Here is a 25,789-nt window from a genome sequence, read left to right as displayed (position 1 = left end):
ATTATGAGCAGCAGAGATAGGTTAGATAGTAAAAATCTTCTTTTCTGTGTTGGCAGTATCAAAAAGCAAGAGGGCATACTTTTAAGGTGAGTGAAGCAGTTTGAAAGGAGATTTGAGAGGCAAGTTGTTTTTTTGACAGAAATTGGTTAATATCTGGGTCTTGCTGCCAGGAGGCACAGAATTGTATACAGTTAAGAGGCAGTTAGACACTAAACAGACAAGGCATAGAATAATAGCAGTCTTAATATAGGCAAATGGGTAAGTGGGACAAAACAGTCAGCATCTCTTGGGCTGAAGGGCCCATTTCTGTGATGTTTAACTCTGAGTCTATTATAGGAACTTCTGTCAGTACAGAGGAGACAGATGTCCTGACCCTGGAGCCTGTTTGGCCACATCACATAATTGTAGCAGATCCTGCGTCTCGTGTATTTCTCCCAGATAAATGCCTGCTTCTTTTTGTTTCCAAAACTGGGCATGGTAACAGGCACGTGGCCCCTCAGTCAAACACCTCATTCAGTGGTGACTGGCTACTGCATAAAGGGTAGCACTCTCTTTGTACCTGATGACCAGGCCCTGTCCCTGAGCCCATGATTTTGTCGTAGAGACATACAACACAAAAAGGGACCGTTTGGCCCACTGAGTTTAAGCGTCAGCCGTCCATTTACGTTACTAATCCTACATTAATCTCATTTTATTCGGCCCTCATTCTGGATGTTACCACTCACCTGCACACTACGTACATCACCCAGTTAACCCACCGGTCACAGGGAGAGGACAGCATCATACCCAGTTACTGTAGCTGTTAGGACACTGTACCTCCGGCTAATGCTGCTCATCCCTTTTTGTTACAAGGCTTCTGTAAAAAGCAAAAATGTAAAGACCTCCTTTTTGATACACCAAAACACTCAGAATGTGGGAAGGAAAACATTGACAGCTGAATATGGTAACATCATTAAAACCACTGAGGCTTTACCTTGGCAACGTAATCAAATATAAACTTAACAGTCTTCTGTAAAAATGGACTGAACGTTTGCGTGCAGAGCTGTTTGTTATGTGCCGTGTCATATGGTGTGGGAGATGATGGTCTTTTGACCATGATTGTTCTTGGCAAATTTTTCTACAGAAGTGGTTTTCCGTTGCCACCTTCTGGGCAGTGTCTTTACAAGACAGATGACTCCAGCCATTATCAATACTCTTCAGAGATTGCCTGCCTGGCATCAGTGGTCACAAAATCAGGACATGTGATATGTGCCTGCTGCTGCCATCTCTTCACGTGACCCTGATCGGGGGCTAAGCAGGTGCTACACCTTGCCCAAGGGTAACCTGCAGGCTAGTGGAAGGAAGGAGCGCCTTACACCTCCTTTGGTAGAGACGTATCTCCACCCCACCACCCTCACAAGCAAATTAAAGGAGCAGTAGGAGATGGAATGGCAGGGTGTGAGGGGGGACATAGAGTTATCAGAGAGGGTTTTGGGGATGAAGACCACTCAAGGCTCAGGTCTGCAGTCACATTGGCTCCAGGAATAACATGAAGATGATTCACCATTCCAGAGTTGGGGCCGGGTAGTTGTGGGGTTGAATGAAGTTAGAGGCAAGGAAAGGACACATACTAATAATCTGAAAATATTGGCAGGAGTGTTTGCAAACTGACTACAGATTACTCCCAGAATTGATGCTCAAGTGCAGTGTTGTCATTTGACAGTTTCTAAGTCCCCATTCTTAATGTATTACTGCATAACTTCCACAAGAAGCTGCCACTGACATCTGCATCACCTGTCTTTTCACAGCTGTTTACAATCCACACCACTGCAAGGCTTTGGCTGCAGGACCAAGAAACAGCAAGACCTCAGCAATAATGGGGCCATTAATGTTTCTAACCATAGCAATTAGCACTTCTGTCCCTTCAGTGAACGCTGTCCTGCTTCACCAGCGGTCGCAATCAAATTCTTCTCAGAGTTTTCTTCCTCCCTGCACGGGAGATGCTGTCCTTCCATCCATGGAAACCTCCCTCTCATCTCCTGGTGCTCAGCACTCCTCCCAGTGTCAGAGGACTGTGTAGCGTTAAACAGGCCCTGTAGCCCATCACTTCAGTAGTGGTTTCTTCACCCGTTCTGTCGTGGGTAGGAAGTCCCTGGTTGAACCACGGGGCAGCATTCTGACCCCCAAGTGCAACAGTGTGGCTGGATCTGGAGCTTACCTGCTCTAGAGACTTGGCTTCAGTCCCTATCTAGGGTGCTGTTTGTTTGAGGTTTACATATTCTCTCTTGAATTGTGTGGGATTTCCCTGAGCAACATCATCAGAGGTTCTCACCACCCAAGCCATGCTCTTTTCTCACTGCTGCCATCAGGTAGAAGGTAGAGGAGCCTCAGGACTCGCACCACCAGGTTCAAGAACAGTTACTAACCCTCAACCATCAAGCTCTTGAACAAAAGGGGATAACCACACTCACTTGCCCATCCATTGAGATGCTCCCACAACCAATTATCTTACTTTAAGGATTCATTATCCTGTTAACTCATGTTCTCAGTATTTACTGCTATTTATTGATATTTGCATTTGCAGTTTATTGTCTTCAGCACTCTCGTTAATCTTTCATTGATCCTGTTATAGTTACTATTTTATAGAATTGCTGAGTATGCCCACAGGAAAATGAATCTCAGGGTTGTATATGGTGATATACGTGTACTTAGATAATAAAATTTGCTTTGAACTTTTCTCCCACATAGCAGAGATGTACAAGTTGGTTAATTAGCTGCTGTAGATTGCTGTAAATGTAGGTGCGAATCGGGAATATGTGCAGATGGGCTGTTGAGTAGGAGGATGCAATTGATGGTTAATTACCTGCTGTAAATTGCCCCTGATGTGTAGGGAAGTGGTGGAATTTTGGAGGAGGTGACGATCCTGGGGGGGCGGCGGGGGGGGAGCAGCCTCACTCTGAGATCTGGCACAGACTTAATGAGTTGGTTGGACTGCTGCTATATTTTTTGAGACAGACTGGGATTAGTCACTGCTGGTGAAGTCATGTTGCAGGATCTCAACCCAAAAGATGACCATCTCTTTCCTTCCACAGATGCTACATGACCCACTGGGTTTTTCCAGTAGTTTTTTTTTGTGTGCCAGTTTTCAGCATCGTCAGTCTCTTTGTCTCCACTTATTAACAGGTTCCAGTCAATCTAGATCAGCTCTGAATCTGCCTGGTGTAAGTGGTCAGCAGGAATGTGATGGGCCTGTTTCTGTACCATGTATCTATATGCTGCATCTTAGCAACAGACTGCATGGTACAGTTCAACTCTGTGAATTTCTAAATGGCCAAAAGATTCCAAACAGCACAATGCATTCCCTATTTTGTATAAAAAGCAGGAGCTGAAAGTATTGTTTATGTTATCTTGGAGTTGTGACTTGGTTTGACATCAAGTCTTGCAAGATGAATTGATAGAACTCCACTACTCACAGTCTCTGCGTTATTCCCCTGATGACAACAAATTCTGTCCAACAGACAGAAGGCAAAAGGCATAGGTTTAATGATTAATGTGAATTCCTTGTCACAGTTTAACGGAAGTCAAGTGTCGGCAGTGAATTAGCACCCAGGGGTGTGAAATAAGGGCCTCCCCTCCATCCATTGGCTGCGTCCGTCATAATCTGGTGAAGAGTTCCAAATTCTCCAGGTCTAGAACTAAACCTCTTCACTCACTCCAGTACTCCTTTACCTTTGCCCTCTCCTTTATTTCCCATTGTGCAGAAACCTCTGCATTGTGTGTCAACTTGTGGTTTCCCTTTGCTGTCAGCTGTGCAGGGGAGCAGAGCTATGCATTCCGGGAAACGGCTTGAGCTGCATTTGCTGCAGCATTGTAAGGGGCCAGTCATGGTATTGCAGCCCTTTTGAAAGCTCCCCAGACGGAATTCACCACTGAAATGAACTCATGACGCCACTTCAGTAGCCTCTTCCAGTCAAAGTCAGGGCTGATGTGTAGCAGCCTTCTGTCATCTCTTCAATCTCCATCAGAGTTCTAGACTGAAAAATGTTGGTCTCCTTCCACTTCCTTGCCATTTGTGACTCCCTGTCTATAAATGGTTGTCTAACAGTACTAAAGGAGGCCCCCATGGTTTAATTTACCCCTGTCTCAGAGGGTAACCCTTTGTGATCATTTGTGTGTTTGCTGAACTGGTATCCAGATTTCATTGCTCAGTCTCTTGAGGTAGTGAGCTGTCACTGACCATGGGCCTTCTCCCCTCCCACATACAGTACACAGAGCTTGATATCACTTTGTCACTGGGTTGTTTATCTCACACAAGCTGTGCACTGCAGCGTCACATCAGCGAGGGTGTCTCACACCCCAGCTTGTTATTTACTTGCGTTTCAGGACCTTGGCAGGTTGTTCAATTCCAGAACCTTGGCATCATTTCTATTTATTGCCCATCCCTAAACTGCCTCTTGAGATGGCGGGGACAGGTGGATGGTCACTGTGAAAACCTACCACGTGAATGGGCCTGGAGCAACATGTAGGCAAGTCGGCTGATTTCCTTTCCTGACTAGCTGTTACAGCAATCTGGTAATTGTTTTTTTTTGTATAGTTTTGATTCAAATTGTTAACAGAATTTAAATTCCCCATCTGCCAAGGTAGGACTTAAACTTGGATCTCTGGATTGTTAGTCCAGCCCTCTGGAATACGGTCGAGTAACTTAACCACTGCACCACCAGCCTCCCCTACTTTTGGATCTACAGTTACAGTGTGGGTAAAGATCTCTTTTGCAGGTGTCAGAGGTTAGAGTTTGTTGGGGGAGGGAGTGGATAGGAGCTAAATATCTGGCCTCCTTGCACGAAGCATTCCAACATGGAACTGACAGGCCAATGCTGTGGAAACTGAAAATGCAACCGCGAAATACTAGAAAGTAAAGTAGGTTGGACGACCTCTTTGGAAGGAAGAAAAAAATTAACTTCTAATAGTGTTTGCCTCCCCTCAATTTTTCAGCTCAGTCTTCGGAGATTGTAATGTTCATAGCTTTATGGATTTGGGAGGTGGAGCCCTTCGCAATTACCTCAACATTCAATCAGGTCATGGCAAATCTGAATGTGACCTCAGTACCATATTCCTGCTTAGCCCACTTCGTATGGAAAACCTTGCCTTAAAATACTCAAAGGCTCTGCTTCTCGTGCCCTTCAAGATAGAGTTGCAAAGATCGCAATCCTCTGAGAGAGGTTTTACTCAGCTCCTTCTTAAATGGGTATCTTGTCATTTTTAAACTATGATGCTCATCTCCAGATTCTCACAAGAGGAAGTTCCCTCTCCATGCTTCCCCATATATATTTCAATCAAGGCCTTTAAATTTCATTCTTCTAAACATCAGTGCCTAACCTCTGACCTTTTCTCTTGACACAGCATTTCCCATTCTAGATATGACTGTCATAAACCTTTAACATCTTTCCAATGCATGAGCAACCCTTTCGAAATAGATGCCAGTAGTCTATATGGTATTCTATATATGGTCTCACCAGTGCCATTTATATCTGATTCATAACTTCCTAACTTTTGTATTCAGTTCCCTTTGCAATAAATTCTAACTTTCTGGTTGCATTCCTACTTGCTGTATTAGATTTTGCGTATCATGCACTGGCACACGCAAGTCTTTCCAATATCTCAGAGCTCTGGTCATGAGATCAAACCTGGAGAATCCCTAGCTACGTCACCTTGTTGTGTAACATATTTTGTGTGAGTCTTGTAGAGTGATACGACACCCCCACCCCCCAGTCCATGCCAGTCATCGACCGTCCATCTGCAGGTTTCCACCAACCTCCACAGATTCTAATCACTGCCCCTCAAATGTTCTTCCTTGTCTGTGAAGCACACGAGATGCTGGAAAAGTCTGAGTATTATTGCAGAGGAGGCCTCTGATATCAGCTGTATTCTCCACTCAATACCTCTATCTGTTCAGCTTCTAACTGCAGTGTATTCTGCCTCTTGCACTTTCCTGAGCAGTTTCGAAGAGTCTCCTTTGCAACTTTCAAGAAAATTGGCATTTGCTCAAGTACTGTTATAATGCCTGAATTCTTGGATGTTTATAAAAATAGTCTGTGTTGCCTGTTAGTAATGGAAATTTCTCTTTCAGCTCCGGGCTGGACCCTTTGATGAATTCCAGATTGCTACCATGTTGAGGGAAATCCTCAAAGGTTTGGACTACTTGCACTCAGAGAAGAAGATCCACAGGGACATTAAAGGTAAGCTGTGACTTCAGCACAACTGAGTTTCAGGCTATGTCCACACTAGACCGGATAATTTTGAAAATGCCGGTTTCGAGTAAAAACAACAGGCGTCCACACTAGGCGTTTTTCAAAATATCTCTGTCCACACTAAAACAGATATTTGGGCGAATCTACTCCTACTGTGCATGCGCAGACACATCTACAGAAAACAAGCGAAGAGGAAACGGTATAATATTTACGTTTCCGCAGTGGCATTGTGCTATTTCCATTGGTCAAAAACTAGAGTACCTACAACAACAGCAAAAGAAAGTTTTCAACAATGTCTTCGAGGAATACAAAGAAAACTGGGAAAATCTTCGTTTCGATAGACAATGAATTCGAGCTGTTTCTGCGAGTTACAAACGACTACAAAGTCAGCAAAGCAGTGGAGATGTTTAACTTCAAACAAGCTGTTAACGTAGACAATAAAGTAAACAACACATGCATGAAACCGTCCTCTACCCAAGATCAACAATTACAAAATGTTAAATGGTCAACTCAACATCCAATCCCTCATCAAACCAAAACCTATTAGGAGCAGAAGGGGGCACTCAACTCAATTTGAAATACTAATTACCAAGTCAGGTGTGTACAGCAATTCATTTTCCCCCTGCACAATTCAAGCATGGAATAGTCTTAATCCTAACACAGTCACACATCCAAACCCAATTAAATTTAAGGCAGCTTTTCTTCTTCAAAAATCTCCTTCTTAAACCCACCCTCTGCCACCTCCAGTTTAAATTCCATGCAGAATACTTTGGAGGATCAAGAACTAAGAGAGTGGAATCTGCTCAGTATTTCTGACATTAATATTTTTAAAGATAGACTCAATCAAATCAATTTAGGGGATCTAGTCAAAAAAGCTCAGTTTACAATTTAACTCTCACGCCATTCACACCGACTACGCATTATAACAGCGATGGTCAGTCAGTGACGGTGCCAGCTTGGAGACCCCGGGGTACAGGAGATAGAAGGTACGACTACCGCAGACTGGGAGACCGGAGGGTACGGGTGGAAGAACAGAGGATGCAATCGGAGAAACCAAGAGGACCAGCTTGAAAGCCACTTCCAGTTTAAATTCCATGCGGAATGTTTTGGAGGATCAAGAACCAAGAACCAAGAACAGCCGTCCAGCAGTGCTTGTGCAGTCCCAAGCAGAAGCAGAAAAAGCATTGTTGTTGTGGTGTTGTCATGACAACGTTTTTAAATCTCTCCATTTACCCCGTCCACACTACAACGCGAAACAATCGTTTTCAAATTTACACATTCCGGAGAGTGTTTTCGAAAATCTCTGTTTTCGGGCGATGAAAACGCCGTTTCAGTGTGGACAGAAGGTCAAAACGAAGAGATAAAGCTTTGTTTTCAAAATTATCCGGCATAGTGTGGACGTAGCCTCAGTTTTATGGTGTGAAGTGTTTCTCAACTTCTTGCATCTCTCCTCTAGCTGCCAATGTCTTGTTATCTGAGCAAGGCGATGTGAAGCTGGCGGACTTTGGCGTGGCCGGACAGCTGACGGACACCCAGATCAAACGGGACACATTTGTTGGCACTCCATTCTGGATGGCACCAGAGGTCATTCAGCAGTCTGCATATGACTCGAAGGTAAGAACAGTATGGTAGCTGGCTTCACAACTGAGCCCATTCAGTGCATCATTTCTATATTGCTCTGTGTATTCTTCTGCTGCCCTAAACCTTCAGCTTTTAAGTTCTCCTGGCATTTCAATTGTTAAACACAATGGCATCTTGAAACAACTTTACATTAGCTTCACAAACCCGAGAAACTCTGCAGATGTTGGAACTCCAAAGAAACGCACACAGAATGCTGGAACAGCTCAGCAGGTCAGGCAGCATCTTGGGGGAAAGAGTAAAGAGTCGACGTTTCAGGCTGTGGCCCTTCGTCAGGACTGGAGAAAAGGATGAGAAGTCAGAGTAAGAAGGTGGGGGAAGGGAGGAAGAAGTACAAGGTGGTAGGTGATGGGTGAAACCAAGAGAGGGGGAGGGGTGAAGAAGAGAGTTTGGAAGTGGATTAATGAAAGAGCTAAAGCGCTGGAGAAGGGGAAATCTGATAGAGGAGGGGAGAAGACCATGAGCAAGAATGGAGGAGGAGGAGCACCAGACAGAGGTGAGGGGAAGGTAAGGAGATGAGGAGAGTGGGGGAAAACAGGAATGGGGAATAGTGAAGGGGACGGCGGGCAATTACCAAACTTCTGATCATGCCATCTAGTTAGAAGCTAGTCAGACGAAATATAAGGTGTTGCTCATCTAACCTGGGTTTGGCCTCATTGTGGTTGTAGAGGAGGCCATGGACTGATGTGTCGAATGAGGAATGGAATTGAAATGGGTGGCTACAAGAGATCCCAAATTATGTGCTGGAGACAAGGTGAATGGGATGGTAGATGTCCCTTGTCCACTCATCCCTCCCCACTTACCTTACTCCTGGTACTACACTCTGAAATCTCTTCCAGGGATGAGACTCTCCCTCACCGCCTTCCCCACCCCCGCGCTTCTGGCTTCTGTCCCATTCAATTGGGTAATTTAATACAGAATTGTGCTTCCTTTTATCTGGCCACAACTGCTGGGCTACTGTGTGTGGTGTTGTAAATTTACTGTCTCTCCCCCTCCAGGCAGACATCTGGTCTTTGGGAATTACTGCCATTGAATTGGCCAAGGGTGAGCCACCCAACTCTGACATGCATCCCATGAGGGTTCTCTTTCTCATACCCAAAAACAACCCACCAACGTTGGAAGGAGAGTTCAGCAAATCTTTTAAGGAATTTGTGGACGCATGCCTAAATAAGGACCCATCCTTTGTAAGTATCAGCGGGATTGGCTTCAGGATTCCGTCTCATGTTTGAGTAGCATCTGTTTCCACCACATGTTTGCTTGGGGGGAGATCTGATCCCTGTCCCTTCAGTGAGCGTTACACTGTGCTATTGTTCCATTGCCTTGGCTGTAATATGGCTTCATCAAAAGTCTGAAGGGGTTGAGTAATGGTTTCCTTCATACACATAGAACTCAGACTGCTGCCATTTCAGACAGGAACACTGCACAGTTCTGAGAACAAAGTGGCAGTTAATAATAAATTGCTTGCATTTGTATTTCAGTATGCACATGAAGAGAAAGTGTAGAAGGTTCAGTTAAGTTATGCCTAGAGTTTATCCAGACCAGTAAGATGCCTTGAATGATCAGGCAATGTTCTACTGAAAGAGAAAATAACAGCGGGTTCCAGAAATTTGTAATAAAAACAGAAAATGATGGAAACATTCAGCAGGTCAGGAAGTGTCTATGGAGGTGGCACCAGAGCTAATGATATGTAGTTGCAAGAAAAAATTTGTGACCCCTTTCCAGTTACCTGGTTTTCTGCATTAAATGCTCATAAAATAACAAATGCAATCTACCTAAACTAATAACACACAAACAATTATACTTTCCATGTCTTTATTGAACACATTGCTTAATCATTCAGTCCAGGCTGGAAGAAGTATGTGAACCCTTGTATTTTACTATGGTAGAACCTCCTTTAGCAGCAACAACCTCCACCAAACATTTCCTGTAGCTGCTGATCAGACTTGAACAACAGCAAGGAGGAATTTTAGACCATTCCTCCATGCAAAATTGTTTCAGTCATCAATATTTCTGGGATACCTTGCATGAACAACCCTCTTCAGGTCATGCCACAGCATCTCAATTGATTTAAAGTCTGGACACTGAATTGGCCATTCCAAAACACAAATTTTCTTTTTAAACCATTCTGTTGTTGATTTACTCTTGTGTCTCGGATCATTGTCTTGTTGCATCATCTAACTTCTACTAAGCTTCAGGTGACGAACCGCTAACCTGCCATTCTCCTGTATAATGTCTTCGTTCAATTTTGACTTTATTGTTCTTTCAATGATTGCAAGCTGTCTAGGCCCTGAGGTGCCCCAGAAGGGTTGAGGAACATCGAAGCTGTCTTCTGCAAACCTGAGGCATGCAGCAATATGTTTTTTTTTAGAGAGCCAGCATTTTCAATATGGTGTCCTTCCGTGAACTCCATTCTTGTTCGGCACTTTCCTATAATGCACACATGAACAGAGACTTTAGGAAGTTCTGGATATTTCTGCAGGCCTTTTGCTGTTGTCCTTGGGCTCATTTTCACTTCCTTCAGCATTGCTTGTTGTTCTCTTGGTGTGATCTTTGCAGGATGACCACTCCTAGGGAGAATAGCAACAGTACTGAATTTCCATTTGTAGACAGTTTCTCTTGTAGACTGATGAACACTCAGGTCTTTAAATATGCTTTTGTATCCTTTCCAGCTTCCCACATCTCTACAATTCTCCTAAGGTCCTCTGAAAGTTGTTTTGATTGAAACATGGTGCATAGAAACAGATCTTCCTTGAGAAGAGCAGGCTGTCAGTAACCTGACTTGGTCTTTTTTATAGGGCAGGGCAACCCACACCTCTAATCTCATTAATTCCAAATAGCTCTTGTAGAAGGCGTTACCCCAGAGGTTCACATACTTTTTTGAACTTGGACCTCGATTGTTTAAAAGATTTACTGAGTAATGACGAGGAGAATTAACATTTGTTTGTCTGTTATTAGTTTAAGCAGATTGTGTCTGTCTATTATTGTGGCTTGGATGAAGATTGGATCATATTGTATGAGTATTTAATGCAAAAAAACAAGTAATTTCAAAATGTTCACAAACTTTTTGTTGCAACTGTATGTAGATCGAAGTTCTGCTGACAGGTCATTGATCTAAAATTTTTTGTCAGTCTGAGTGTCTTAGTACAGCCTGAAGAGGTATTGATTCTCGCTTTCCATTTCTGCTTAGCGTCCAACAGCCAAGGAACTGTTGAAACACAAGTTCATCCTTAAAAACTGCAAGAAGACCTCTTATCTCACAGAACTAATCGATGGGTACAAAAGGTGGAAAGCAGAAGGGCACAGTGATGATGACTCTAGTTCAGATGAGTCAGATTCGTAAGTGCTTTCTAATCTAATCTCTGAATATATGAGAAATTACTGGATTAATAATCCAGAGGTCAAATGTTAACTGCCAGAATACTGAACAATTCAGGCGAGTCTCAACTCTATACATGCCTCTCATAATCCTCTATCATCCCTCATTCGCCTTAGCTCCAGGGAAAAGAGGCCCAGTCTATCCATTCACTTCCCATAACATGTCCTCTTCCAGCAAGAATGATGGAAGTTTCTTATTAAGGGACATAGAAAGTCAAAGTTCAAAGTAAAATGTATTATCAGGGTACATGCGTGTCACCACATACAACCCTGAGATTCTTGTTCTGCAGGCATACTTAGCAAATCCGTAGAACAGTAACTGAAAACGGGATCAATGGAAGAGTAATAAAGAGCATAGAAGACAACAAACTGGGCAAATGCAAATATAAATAAATAGCAATAAATAATGAGAGCATGAAATAAACAAGATAGAAAGTCCTTAAAAGTGAGATCATTGTTTGTGGAAACATTTCAATAGATGAGTGTACCTATCCTCTTGTTCAAGTGCCTGATGGTTGAGGGTTAGTAACTGTTCTTGAACCTGGTGGTGTGAGTCCTGAAGCTCCTGTACCTTCTACCTGATGGCAGCAGGGAGAAAAAAGCATGGCCTGGGTGGAGAGGATCTCTGATGATGGATGTAGAGTCCAGTGAATATTTACGTGAACAGGGTGTTGCTTCTATTAGAGAGTATTTGCAACATTGGGTAATCTTAGATTGATTTCTCTGGAATGTCAATGACTGAAAGATGACCTGATTCAAGTATATAAAATTATGAAAGGCTTGGATGGGGCAGTTAGTTTTTCCTTGGGTGAAAATATCAAATACTGGAGAGCCTAAGCTCTTTTAATACTATGGTCAAGTTGAAACAGCTAAGTAGCCTGCTCCCTTGTATCAACTGAAGGTATATACTGAATGGAAAATGTAATGATCGGGAAAGCTTTTAATGAGCTTTTGAATATTTCTGTGTCTTTGTGGGGAAATAATTAAACTACTTTCTACATTAGCTGTGATGTTATAATATAAATCAAACAATTACAGTGTGAAGCTCTGATGCAGCTGTTTGAGTACAAGTTGCAGAGTTTGCTCTGGGCCACTAGTACAACAAACTTCCACCACTGTGGTGCAGCAGGTAGTACAGCAGCCTCAGAACTCCTGTGAGATAGATCCCCACCTTGGCTACAGTATGTCTGGAGTTTGCACGGTTATATATAGTGTGCGTGTGTGTATGTAAATGATTGGATGAAAATGTAGGTAGTGATTCGGAGGTTTGCAAATAGCACAGAAATTGGAGGAGTTGTGGATAGTGAGAAAGGCTGTCAGAGAATAGCAGGAAATAGTTCAGTTGAAAATTTAGGTAGAAAAATAGCAGATGAAGCTTCATCCAGATGAGCATGAGATGTTGAACTCTGGGAGATCAAACGTAAGAGGAAAGTTGCGCAGTAAATGACAGGACCCTTAGGAGGATTGATGTACAGGGGGATCTTAGAAGTGCACAGCTCCATGAAAGGAGCAACACAGATAGGGTGGTAAAGAAGGCAGGCAGGCAGGATACTTACCCTCATCAGTCACAGCATTGCATATAAACGTTAGGAAGTCATGCTTTATCTGTATGAAGCTTTGGGTAGGTCACAATGGAAATGATGTGTGGAGTTTGATTGCCGTGCTCTATAAGTGGAGGCTTTGGAGAGGATTCAGACGAGCTTTACTAAGATGTTGCCTGGAAAGAGAGTATTACTTTAAGGAGAAGTTAGACAAATGTGGGTTGTTTTCTCTGGGCATCAGATGCTGAGGAGTGACCTGACAGAAATTTGTAATATGAGAAACAAATAAATGTAAAGGCTTAGATTCTTTTTGGTAGGGTAGGAATGTCAAATACGAAAAGACATAGCTTTAAGGTGAGTAGGGTGATCGTAAGGATATGTCAGGCATTTTTTTATTTACACTGAAAGTGGTAGATGCCTGGAAGATGCTCTCCTGGGAAGGTGGTGGAAGCAGGTATGAATGCAGCACTTTATTTCCCATCAGCTCGCTCCAGATTCTGTCTCCCATCTATACACAGACCGATTTACAGTGATCAGTTAATCTACCCATGTAGGAGGAAACGCACATGTTGCAGGGAGAACATGCAAAACTCCACACTATTTCATGGCATCTGAGACCGGGATTGAGCCCAGTTCTCTGGAGTTGAGCCAGCTGCATCACGTTCAAATGAAGAAATAGTAACCACGGAAGCATAAGAAACTGCAGATTGAAACACAAGGATGACAGTTTGTAATCTTTTAAACCCTGCTGTCTGAAATATTCCTAATACTGAAAAATATTAATAGATGGAACAAACTAGTTTGTCAGGGCTGGTGAGTTACAGTGCAACACTAATGGATTAGCATGCACTAAAAGCTGACACAGACCTCCTGCAACATAGTACGAGACATTGAGGATACATTGTAATGGTAACTCTGGTTTAAATTCACATCAGCTCAAGCGTTGTCTATTAATCCATTTGGAGAAAGCTGCAAATCGCGTAATCTGCAGGAGAGCTGAACCATTCAGTTACAGGAGGCTATTCAACCTGTTGAGTTTGTTCAGGCTCACAGTGAGATCATTCCACCTTCTCCACCCTTTCCCCTTAACCCTGCAAATCCTCCAGCACAGGGATGATAGAAAAAAAATGGAGGGCTATGTAGGAGAGAAGGGTTAGATTGCTCTTGGAATAGGTTAAAGGGTTGGCACAATATCATGGGCTGAAGGGCCTGTAACTATGTTGTACTCTTCTATGTTCTATGCTGAACATATTCGCCTCCCTGTATACTGTTCTAGTCATAGTCATACCTTATTGATCCCGAGGGAAATTGGGTTTCATTACAGTTGCACCAACCAAGAATATAGAGTATAAATATAGCAATATGAAACCATAAATAATTAAATAATGATATGTAAATTATGCCAGGCGGAAATAAGTCCAGGACCAGCCTATTGGCTCAGGGTGTCTGACCCTCCAAGGGAGGAGTTGTATAGTTTGATGGCCACAGGCAGGAATGACTTCCTATGACGCTCAGTGTTGCATCTCGGTGGAATGAGTCTCTGGCTGAATGTACTCCTGTGCCCAACCGGTACATTATGTAGTGGATGGGAGACATTGTCCAAGATGGCATGCACCTTGGACAGCATCCTCTTTTCAGACACCACCGTCAGAGAGTCCAGTTCCATCCCCACAACATCACTGGCCTTACGAATGAGTTTGTTGATTCTGTTGGTGTCTGCTACCCTCAGCCTGCTGCCCCAGAACACAACAGCAAACATGATCGCACTGGCCATCACAGACTCGTAGAACATCCTCAGCACCATCCGACAGATGTTAACGGACCTTGGTCTCCTCAGGAAATAGAGATGGCTCTGACCCTTCTTGTAGACAGCCTCATTGTTCTTTGACCAGTCCAGTTTATTGTCAATTCGTATCCCCAGGTAATTGTAATCCTCCACCATGTCCAGACTGACCCCCTGGATGGAAACGGGCTCACTGGTGCCTTAGCCCTCCTCAGGTCCACCACCAGCTCCTTAGTCTTTTTCATATTAAGCTGCAGATAATTCTGCTCACACATGTGACAAAGTTTCCTACCGTAGCCCTGTACTCAGCCTCATCTCCCTTGCTGATGCATCCAACTATGGCAGAGTCATCAGAAAACTTCTGAAGATGGCAAGACTCTATGCAGTAGTTGAAGTCCAAGGTGTAAATGGTGAAGAGAAAGGGAGACAAGACAATGCCCTGTGGAGCCCCAGTGCTGCTGATCACTCTGTCTGACACACAGTGTTGCAAGCACACGTACTGTGGTCTGCCAGTCAGGTAATCAAGAATCCATGATACCAGGGAAGCATCCACCTGCATCGCTGTCAGCTTCTCCCCAAGCAGAGCAGGGTGGATGGTGTTGAACACACTGGAGAAGTCAAAAAACATGACCCTCACAGTGCTCGCTGGCTTGTCCAGGTGGGCATAGACACGGTTCAGCAGGTAGACGATGGCATCCTCAACTCCTAGTCGGGGCTGGTAGGCGAACTGGAGGGTATCTGAGTGTGGCCTGACCATAGGCTGGAGCAGCTCCAGAACAAGTCTCTCCAGGGGCTTCATGATGTGGGAGGTCAACGCCACTGGTCTGTAGTCATTGAGGCCGCTGGGGCGCGGCGTCTTTGGCACAGGGACGAGGCAGGACGTCTTCCACAGCACAGGATCCCTCTGGAGACTCAGGCTCAGGTTGAAGACATGGCGAAGTACTCCACATAGCTGAGGGGCACAGGCTTTGAGCACCCTGGTATTGACACCATCCGCCTGCAGCCTTGCTTGGGTGGAGACGTTTCAACTGTCTTCTCACCTGTTCAGCTGTGAAGCCCACCGTGGTGGTTTCATGTGGGGGAGGGGTATAGTCATAAGAGCAGGGTGGGGGACTGTGAGGAGGGGTACTTATTGTTGAATTATCTGTCATGAAATCCCATTTGCTATCCATTCCAAGTGTGACCTATAAACGTTTGTACTTGCTCTAGGGCAAGTTTTGTTCTGAATGTTACTTTTGGCCCTTTTGCCATTCATCTTCCTTCTCTGTCCCTTGATCTGCCCTTCCTTATCATAAATGCCTCAATCAGACCACCCCACAAGGCCAGTGGCGTGGCAGGCAGAACAGCTGGCTTGTGGCTTCAGAGATCGGGTACTGTCTGTGTCAAATTTGCATGTTCTCCCTGGGACAACACAAATTTACCCACCCCTCCCCCCAAGTGCTCTGTCTTTTTCCCGCACATCCCAATGATGCCTGTAGGTTAATTGACTGCTGTGAGTTGCCCAGTGTGTGTGAATATAAAATCTAGCTTTGTCTGGAGAATAAAGTGGGATTAGTGTTGGATTAGTGTACACTGGATGAGCGATGGTCAGTAGGCAGAAGGACTGTATAATTCTTGAGAACAACTTCTCCCGTCTCTGTATAACATCCAAATAACTGCCCTTGTGAATCTCCTCAGAAACCTTTCCACGTTCTTTTTGTATTTCCTGAACATCGCTGTGTGATTTTTACATTGAACTACATGCAGGAAAGCCCTGAATTTGTAACTAAAGCTCTGGTATCAGTACAAAATCCTATATATCATTGCTGATTGGTAACACTCCTGACCAGTGGGATCTTCCCACTCTGTTCCACCAGACTAACTCAGCACAATGCATATTTAAAAATGGATTCATCACTAATCAAAGGCCTCTGCTTGTTTCTCTTGGTTGGGACAGTGTTAGCTCAAGTTATCTGCGTGTTTGTTGACTGTGAATAGGCAGCTTTCAGTTAGCCCAGTTATTTTTGGTCACTGAGTCATATGTTCTGCAGCCTTAATTAGGATTTATTGCTAGTGCAAATGATACTAAAGAAGCTCTGTGAACCTACTGTAAGAGGCCTAGACAGCCGGGTTATACTATTTTTAGTGAGAGTAATTGAAGGATAAGTTATAGCCAGGACTCTGGGGAGAATTTGCCTTTAAATACTTACATGGAATTTGAGGGGGAGAGACTGGCACTCAGTATATCAGCAAAGAAGTAGATGCAAGGAGTTAGCCATTCTGTCCCTCCAGAACAATGAGATCACATCTGCTAGGGTCTGAGCCTTGGCTCCTTCCTGTACACCCAATAAGGCAAAAAATTGGCTTCATCGCCTTCTTGGCTCTGCCTACCCAGCTCTGTGTGGGGATGTGTATCCCAGATATTCAAGGCCTCTGAGAAAAGAAATTCCTCCTCATCTCTATGACAACTGATTCAGGAGCTGTCTCTTTATTCAGTTTCAGATTAGTTTGTTCTCCTACATGCCAGGGTACCAAGTGAAGCTCACAGAATGAACCATATAAATGGTCATAATAAATACACCAATAAGTAAAGCAAATGGTGCAAAACAACAGAGTGGTGCAAATATTGTAGCACAATCTGAAATAGTGCTAAAGTGACAATAATAGAACAGCAAGACTGCCTGAATGTGCCAGCATCACTGGGAAGGGGCTGTAGAAGTGATTGGTTCAGAAGTCTAAAAGCAGTGGGGAAAACGCATCCTCTCACTGTCTACAGTGTCAAACCCCTTTCTATGGTTCTGAGTTTGTCCATTGTCTAAACTGATTGAGTGTTGGACCAGCCTGCTTCGCTGGTCCTGATTCCTCCCGGATAGCAACCCCAGCAAACCTCTGCGCGCCCTCCTGTGGAAGTATGTACTTCATAAGCCCAGAGAGCAAACCTGTACCTACTTCAGCTGGGTGTTCAACAAGGCAAAACTACTTCTGCTCTCAGTAATACTGCACTAGTAAGTTAGCCTGGAGACTGGGGTCAGATCCCTGGAGTGTATTTGAACTTCTGGCTGTCTGATTCTGGATGAGGTGGCGGTGAGGGCCTTGTGGACTGCATGAAACTAATACCAGTGATGCCAAAGATGACCCTGGAGATGTTCTTGGGAGATGAAAGTTCAATCCTAGCACTGTTGTCAGTGCTCAGTGTCCCTCACTTTGTCCCTTTCATTTGTCCAGCTATTTCTGTTGTAATTGTATGAATAAATAGAGTTTTGATGTTGATTGTGCCTCACAGTGGATAGAGCCATTTCCGATCAGCAGTGGAGGCCTGGTTTGAACCTGACTTTTGTTGCTGTCTGTGCAGAGTTTGCACTTTCTCTCTCCCACCACTTGTATTTCCCCGGGTGCTCTGGTTTCTTCCCATATCCCAAAGATGTGCGGTTGGTAGGTTAATTGGCCATTGTAAATTGCCCCTCGTGTGTGAGTGAATGGGAGAGCCTGGAGGATGTTGATGGAAATGTGCAGAGAATAAAATGACATTAGAGCAGGGGTTCTCAACCTGGGGTCCACACACCCCTTAATGGTACTGGTGCATGGGAACCCCTGGATTAGTGTGAGGGTAGCTGATGGGCTGAAGGGCCTGTTTCTCTGTAAGACTCTGTTCAATGTCATGGCAGAGTCTTCAGGTACAGAGGGAGTGCTGTACTTGGTGGAGAAGCCACAGTTTAACAGGATGTTCTACCGAAAGGTCCTTAGCCTGTTTCATAGGTGGGTTAATCAGTCTCTATAAATTGCCCTTCGTGGTAGAATCTGGAAGTGAGTTGTTGCGAATGGGCCTAGAAGAGATGTGGTTGAGGCAAGATTTGTATAAATAGGTGGTTGATGGTCATCACAGACTGAATAGGGCTGAAGAACCTGCAGCTGCTCCTTTTATCTGACTGATGAGCAGCTTGAATTTCAGAGAAAGACAGGTTTAGAACCAGCCCATGTTCCTTGGGCACATTGGTAGGGGAGCGCACGAGTATTGCCTTCAGTTACCATTGAGGAATGGGTTTTCCAGCAAGGTGCCTGATGGGCTAAGCCTGCGCTCAGTCACTGAGAATGGAGGGACTCGGTGGAAAGTCTAGCAGTGTGAGACATCTGAACCTGAAACTGAGGATGGTAGAAAATATCTGCCGACCACCTTGTGATGTCTTTCTTTCTTCCTCCTTCCTTTCAGTGGGAGTAGTGACAAGGAGAACAAGAACACAAAACCCATTGAGTGGTCCTTCACCACGGTGAAGAAGAAGCCGGATGCAAAGAAGCTGCAGAATGGGACGGTAAGTGCAACAGCTCTCTTACCTGAACTCTCTCTCAACCCCACCATTTTCTCACTCCACCCTTCCCCCTGCCTTTCCAGCCCCTCTACCTCACTCTCATCCCTACAGGGTCAGCATTTAATGGTTCCGCTGGGCCCCTAGAGTGGAGAGTTGAACTCATACATATAATCTTGTAACTCCCAATGTCATGGAGTTATACTATATGGACCTTTTGCCCAGTTGAACCATGCTGACCAAGATGCCCATTGACTAGATCTTGGCCCGTATCCCTCTAAACATTTCTATCCATGTACCTGCCAAATATCTTTTAAACATTGAAATTATACCCACCTCTATAATGTCATATGGCAGCTCGTTCCATGTACCCAACACTATCTCAGGTCCCTTTTAAGTCTTTCCCCTCTCACCTTAAATCCGTGCCTCCTAGTTTTTGTTTCTCTGGGGAGAAAGACTGTGACTTTACCTTATCTATGACCCTCATGATTTACTACTTTACTCAGTGTGGCATGTGAGACTGTGGAAGAGCCTTCAGGTCAGATACCAGGGCTGTTGAGAAGTCACTGGTGGTGTGACTCAGTTGGGACTTTCTGCAAAAAAAAGCAAGCGTGTCCTGTCAGGGGTTTTTGCAGAGCTTGAGATTGTTTATATTATTGGACAAGGGTCAATAACAATAAGTTAGGTTTAAGTGGAGTGACCATTGTGGGAGTGGGCTAGGGTTAGAGTGGGGAGCTTGAGGCTTTGACGAGGAGTGGTGGAGACTAAGTTTCTGTCAGTTTCTTTCTTTTTTTCTTATTGCACAGTTAGAGCAGTAGAATTGATGGTCACAACGGTGGAGTGTTCCTCCTGTGACATGCGGGAGGACAGGGAGACCTCCACTGTCCTGCAAAAGTGGATCCATCTGCAGCTTCTTGCAGACCACTTCAGGAAGCTGGGGCTGGGTGAACTCTGGTTCATTTGAAAGACAGAGTCGTTGGTTCACAGGGAGGTAGTTGCACCGAAGGTGTAGGACACAGGTAATTGGGTGACTGTCAGGAGAGGGAAAGGAGATAGGCAACCTGTGCAGGGTACCTCTGTGTCCATTCTCTCAGTAACAAGTAAGTTGTTTTGGATACTTGTCGGGATTGTGATATACTGTAACAGAGGAAACATACGGCAGTCAGATCTTTGGTACTGAGTCCGGGTCTCTGTGACTCAGAACGCAAGGGGGAGAAGAGGTGGGTAATAAGGAAATTCCTGGATAGTATGTTGCCTCCCAGGTGCTAGGGTCAGGGACATCTTGGATCGAGTCCATGGTGTTCCTTAAGGGGAGGATAAGCAGCCAGAAGTTGTGATCCATGTTGGTACCAATGAGGTGGACAGGACCTCAAGGGTGGTGATCTCAGAATTGCCACATATGCCACCTGCTAGTGAAGCTAGAAATAAGAAGATATTACAATATTACAATTAAGATGTGGGGAAGATCTTAAGTGGATTTTTTGCTTCTTTATTTTCTGGGGAGACAGACAATCTTGATTTGAGGCAAAAGAGCAGTGAGGTCATGGACCATATATGCATTACAGAGGAGGAGGTGCTTGCTGTCTTGAGGTTGGATAGATCTCTGGAATCTGACAAGGTGCCCCCTCAGACATTATTGGAGGCTACTACAGAAATTGCAAGGGCCCTAGAGAAGTTATTTACAGCACCTTCAGTCAATGGTGAGGTGCCAGAGGATTGGAGGATAGCCGAGTTTGTTACTTTGTTTAGGAAAGGCTCTAAGAATAAGCCATGAAATTATCGGCTGGTGAGCCTGACGTCAGTTGTGGGTAAATTATTGGAAGGTATTCTAAGGGATCAGGTATATAACTATTTGTATAGACAGGATCTGATCAAGGATATCAACATGACTTTGTGTGTGGTAGGTCATGTCTAACCAATCTTAAGAATTTTTCAAGTAGGAATGTTGATGTATGAAGGGCAAGTGTGAATTTATGATGTATGGTGTCTGCATGGGCCTAAGCAAGGCCTTTGACAAGGTCCCAATGGGAGGTTGGTCAGGAAGTTGCAGTTCAATTTGAAGATGAGGTAGTCAATTAGATTCAACATTGGACTAATAGGAGAAGCCCGAGAGTGGTACAAAATGGTTGTCTCTGTAAGTGGCCGCCGTGAGTAGTGGAGTGCTGCAGGAATTGGTACTGGGTCCTTTGTGTTTGTCATCTTCATCAATGATTTGGATGATAAAGTGGTAAACTGGATCAGAAGGTTTGCTGATGACAAGATTGGGGGTGTAGTGGACAGTGAGGAAGGCTATCAAAGGCTGCAGGATCTGGACTATCTGGAAAAATGGGCTGAAAAATGGCAGATGCCAGCATTTAATGCAGACAAGTGTGAGGTGTTGCACTTTGGGAGAGCAAACTGTGGGAGGTCTTGTAGAGTGGATGGTGGAGCACTGAGGAGTGTGGTAGAACAAAGGGATCTGGGAATACAGGTCCATCATTCCTTGAAAGTGATGTCACAGATAGAGAAGGTCACAAAGAAAGCTTTTGGCACTATGGTCTTCATAAATCAAAGTGCTGAGCACAGGAGCTGGGATGTTAATATTGCATTTATATAAGATGTTGGTGAAACCAAATTTAGAGTATTGTGTGCAGTTTTGGCCACCTACCTACAGGAAAGATATCTGTAAGTTTGAAGGAGTACAGAGATAACGTACAATGATGTTGTTGGGACTTGAGTTATTGGGAAAAGTTGAATTAGTTAGGGCTTTATTCCCTGAAGCGCAGGAGAATGAGAGAGGAATGAAGAATAAGAGTTTGGCATGGAATAGATGTGCTGAAGAGCCTGTCTCAGGGCTGTTGTGGTCTGTGACTCTGCTCCTCGTGATTTTGGTTGAAGCGGGGATCTGGATCCCTGTGCAAAGCAGAGTTATCTTAATGGTCACCAACACTAGGACCGTGGTTTACTATTGCCTCTGTAAGGGGCATTGTCTCTTATTATTTACCTACTATGCTACAAAGGGCCATTTGCCCGTCAGATCCATGATGCTTCTCAGCTGGCAATCCTATCAGCCGCATATTCCCCCTCCCACCACTCTTTTCTCCTTTGTTCCCTCCACCTCTGCCATTTACTCTCAAATAGGCCCATTCATTTTTACTCCCCCACTTTGTGTTGCGAAATGTGTGGTTTTGCAGCAGCAGTGCATTATAATAAAAATATATAAATTATAAATAAGTCATGCAAAAAAGTAGTGAGGTAGTATACATGGGTTGATTGTCCATTCAGAAATCTGATGGTGAAGGGAAATCTGGTGCCATGGGAGGTTTGGGTCTTGATTTTTGTGTTTCCTGGAGTGGGACTTTAACTCTCCACTTTCTGTTCCCGAGTAGAGTGCAGGCTCTGAGTGATGACTGTCACCTAAGTGCAGGTGGAATTGAGGGATAAAAGTGAAGCTTATAATATCCGTGTCTGTACTGATCTTGTAAAAAACATAGTGGATTGGTGGTGTTGCACTCTGCTCTCAATCATTGTTGGCTTGCACAGGGCTAAACAGCTGTTAACATTGTGTTATTTCATCATCCAGGACCAGGATGTCACCAAAGTATCATCATATATATCTACTGTGATTGCTCCTCTCTTTGCTGAGGTAAGTAAAGGCACCCGCAGTAAGACAGGGAATCGGTCAGGATGGGGACTTTGGCAGATGTTCCAGAATGCTGGACACTTTTCCTTTTAATGATTCCCTTAACATTGTTAAATAGTAGAGTAATGCATTTTCCAGTGAGTGGGAGTATGGGAAACAGAAAGGGGTGAGTTTTATGTCTTGATGTGTAAAGGGAGGGTAGAAACCAGGCGTCCCCATGTATGAGAGGGAATGATGAAACTGATATCCCAGTAGGTGTGGGAGGGGAGGGGTGGTGGTGAGGGAACTAGAGACTCTGGTGTGTGAGAGGGAGCACAGGAACCAGGGCCACATTATAGTATGAGAGGGAGTGAGAGAATTTGCACCCCTCCCCCCCCCCACACTGTGAGAGATTGGGAACTGGGACCGTGGTATGTGAGGTGGAACAAGGGAACCAGGGCCCCAGTGTGTGAATGGAATACAGGAATCTGAATCCTGGTGTGTTGAAAGCTCCATATAATTCAACACCAAGTGGACCCGATAAACAGCCAGCAGGATTTCCACATGATCAGATAACAGATTATCAGAGTTTGCCTGTACTTTGTTTGCATGAGAGAAGGTGGCATGGAATGGAACTAAAAATCTGTGCATCTCCCTCAACCCAGCTGAAGGAACAGGACAGAGACAACACAGAGAGGGCCGAAGCAATTGATGCTCTGGAAAAAAGCATGAACAGGGTTGAAGCCAGCTACCCTGGCATCACAGAGAAGTTGGTAAAGAAAATAATCGAAAGGTTTCAAAGGTCAGTTTTTTTTTGGTTTGTTTGAACTGCTGGGCGCTAATACTACTGTAATCAGATGTTTTATAATCTAATTTATTTAGTTGTATTGTTCTATATGTTACTTCAATTATCCACTTTTTCTCAGTCTATTTAAGTCCATGTTAGTAATATTGCCAGTGACACTTTTTAGCCTTCATGTCAAAGCTTCCAAACTATGGATCTTTCTCTGTAACCAGCCCAACCCTCCCAGAGAGCTGGCTTTCTGCATCTCTGCTGCTTTGGTCTTCCACAGTCACCTGGGCTTTGCAGTGTGGACCATGCCCCTCGAAGCCACTGATGCTTTGCAGCTGTAACCTTGTTTCTCACTTCTCATTTGTAGCCCTGTATTAAGCTGTGCGTGATTGCACAGGATGTTTGAAGGCCTTGCATTAACAGAAACTGTTGTGGTTCTTAATACACACACATTATCTCATCATCTGTTGCCCTCTTCCCTTCATGTACTGGTTGCTGTAGGTTAAGATAACATTTCGTATTTGAAAATGAATATATAGATGAGCTCATTTGCACTGTCAGACCACAGATGAGCAAATGGGGAATGCCCTTACAAATAAATAACATCTGGAAGAGAAAGTTGAGATATTTATTTCCTACTGCTTAGTTTATTCATAGATGAGCTCTGCCTTTAATTAACAAATTGTTGTCCATCTATGGAGTCCTGTCAGCAAGGCTCGAAGCTGCTGTAGCTAAAGCCAAGCTTTTATGGTCTCGGGTAGAGAGAGATGGTGAACATTGCTGCAACTTCATACAGGCTGTCCCAGCATTAGATTTGACAGGTTAGGGTTCTGGTTGAAACGTTTGAGGGAGATGCTTTCTCTGGCTTTGGGAATATGAATGTTAAGGTCAGTGTTAACTGTCTTTCCCCAGTTACCCTTGACAAGGAAATGAGTATTGCTTTAAAACACCACAGTACTTGTCGTGATGCTGCTCTTGTGGTGCTGCATAGTGGGGGATTTTGTAGATCTTAATCCATTGGATACGGGATGTATTTCTAGGTCCATGTTTTCTAAGTATGTAGTCTTTGAATATGAGAGATGTTATCGAAGAAATGCTGGCACATACCTGCAGTGGGTTTTGGAATTGTATATTTTACAGGTGACGGAGTCATCCACAGAGAACCAGGCCCCTCAGCCTGCTCCCTTTGCAGCCTTTCTGCCCATCTCCATTGAGTCCCACCAGCACTATCCTTCTATCCCAAGTATCTGTATATATACATACATCTTAAATGGTGATTATATCTGATTCCACCATCTGCTCTGCCAGTGCATTCCAGATATCAACTCTGCCTTTTAAAAATTTATTTTAAAAAATGCTTAACCTCAGATCCTCTTTAAAACTCATTTCTCTCACCTTAAACCTGTGTAGTCTTGTTTTTGATACCCCTACAATGGGGAAAAAATTGGGCAGACGGTCAAAATCTCCGTCAGCCTCCTTCACTCCTGTGTAAACAAGTCCAGCCTGTCCAATCTCCTCCCCATAACTAAAGACCCCTAATCCAGGCAACATCCTGTTGAATCTCCATTGTACCATTGCTACATTGTAATGTGATTAGAATGGTACACAGTACTCCAAGTGCAGTCTAGCAAGACTTTTGTTAAGTTTCACACTCGTATTCTATATCCAGACCTATGAAAACAATTATGCCATTTGCATTCATTGGTCACCTGTGCTGTCATTTTCAGGGGACTCTACCATCTCTTTGCTCATCCATGGAGGTCCATGTTGCTTTGACCTAGAGATCCCTAGGGCTGTCAGAGTGTTGTTTGAGTAGCAGGAAGTATTCCAGCCCACTGTGACTAGCAGGTAGTAGAAAGCCTTTGCATAGCTGGGCAATGAGTCAATTGCTATAAGACACCCAACTCCAATATTTCTCCTGTGGTCACTGCCAGGCCCAGTTAAGTTTCTGGGCTTTGTCAATCCCATTGTGGGTGATGGATATATGTGTGAGAGGTGATGAAAACCACAATTTTCAAAGAATCAAGAAATTCATTCTTAATGGGTTTGGAATAGGCCAGAGGGCTGGGTAATTTCTGTCTGCAGCAGGAGTGTAGGATTGGAGCCCCATTTAGAATCCAGCAGATGCATGAGGTCGGGGTCAAAGTCAGAGCATGGAAATGTGGCGTTTGGCCCACTGAGTTCGTGCCAGCCATCGGTGGCCTATTTACATCAATTCTACATGGATCCCACTTCATTCTCCCCATGTTCATCAAGTCCCCCCCAGATTTTCCTGTTCACTTTCACAATAGGGGAAACTCACAGTGGGCAATGAACCCACTAACTGTCACATCTTGGGTTGTGGAAGAAAATTTGGTGGGGGGGGGGAGGAGGCTCAATCACAGGGAGAGCGTGCAAACTCCCCTCAGAGAGCACCGGGGTCAGGATTGAACTGGGATCGTCGGAGCTGGAAGCAGCAGCTCCACCGGCAAACCCACCATGCCTTCAGCTTTGCTGTGTGTGCAGGGGCCGGGTCTGGCACGTGTACAATGCAGGACAACCTCCACTCACC

General features: G+C 44.3%; 1 protein-coding gene across 1 annotated transcript in view; it reads left to right on the top strand.

The window, feature by feature from the left end:
* stk26 (serine/threonine protein kinase 26) overlaps positions 1-25,789 on the top strand; it is a 111,446-nt gene that overhangs the window by 81,907 nt on the left and 3,750 nt on the right. Inside the window, exons 4-10 of the mRNA XM_063060505.1 lie at positions 6,107-6,215; positions 7,684-7,841; positions 8,864-9,049; positions 11,053-11,201; positions 18,751-18,850; positions 22,407-22,469; positions 23,111-23,247. Coding sequence (XP_062916575.1) covers positions 6,107-6,215; positions 7,684-7,841; positions 8,864-9,049; positions 11,053-11,201; positions 18,751-18,850; positions 22,407-22,469; positions 23,111-23,247 — 902 coding nt within the window. The remainder of the gene's footprint in view (positions 1-6,106; positions 6,216-7,683; positions 7,842-8,863; positions 9,050-11,052; positions 11,202-18,750; positions 18,851-22,406; positions 22,470-23,110; positions 23,248-25,789) is intronic.

The sequence above is a fragment of the Mobula hypostoma genome, chromosome 10, assembly GCF_963921235.1.
Source record: "Mobula hypostoma chromosome 10, sMobHyp1.1, whole genome shotgun sequence".
Classification (NCBI taxonomy): Eukaryota; Metazoa; Chordata; class Chondrichthyes; order Myliobatiformes; family Myliobatidae; genus Mobula; species Mobula hypostoma.
The sequence above is the reverse complement of the archived record's forward strand: the minus strand, read 5'-3'. Positions and strand labels throughout refer to the sequence as shown.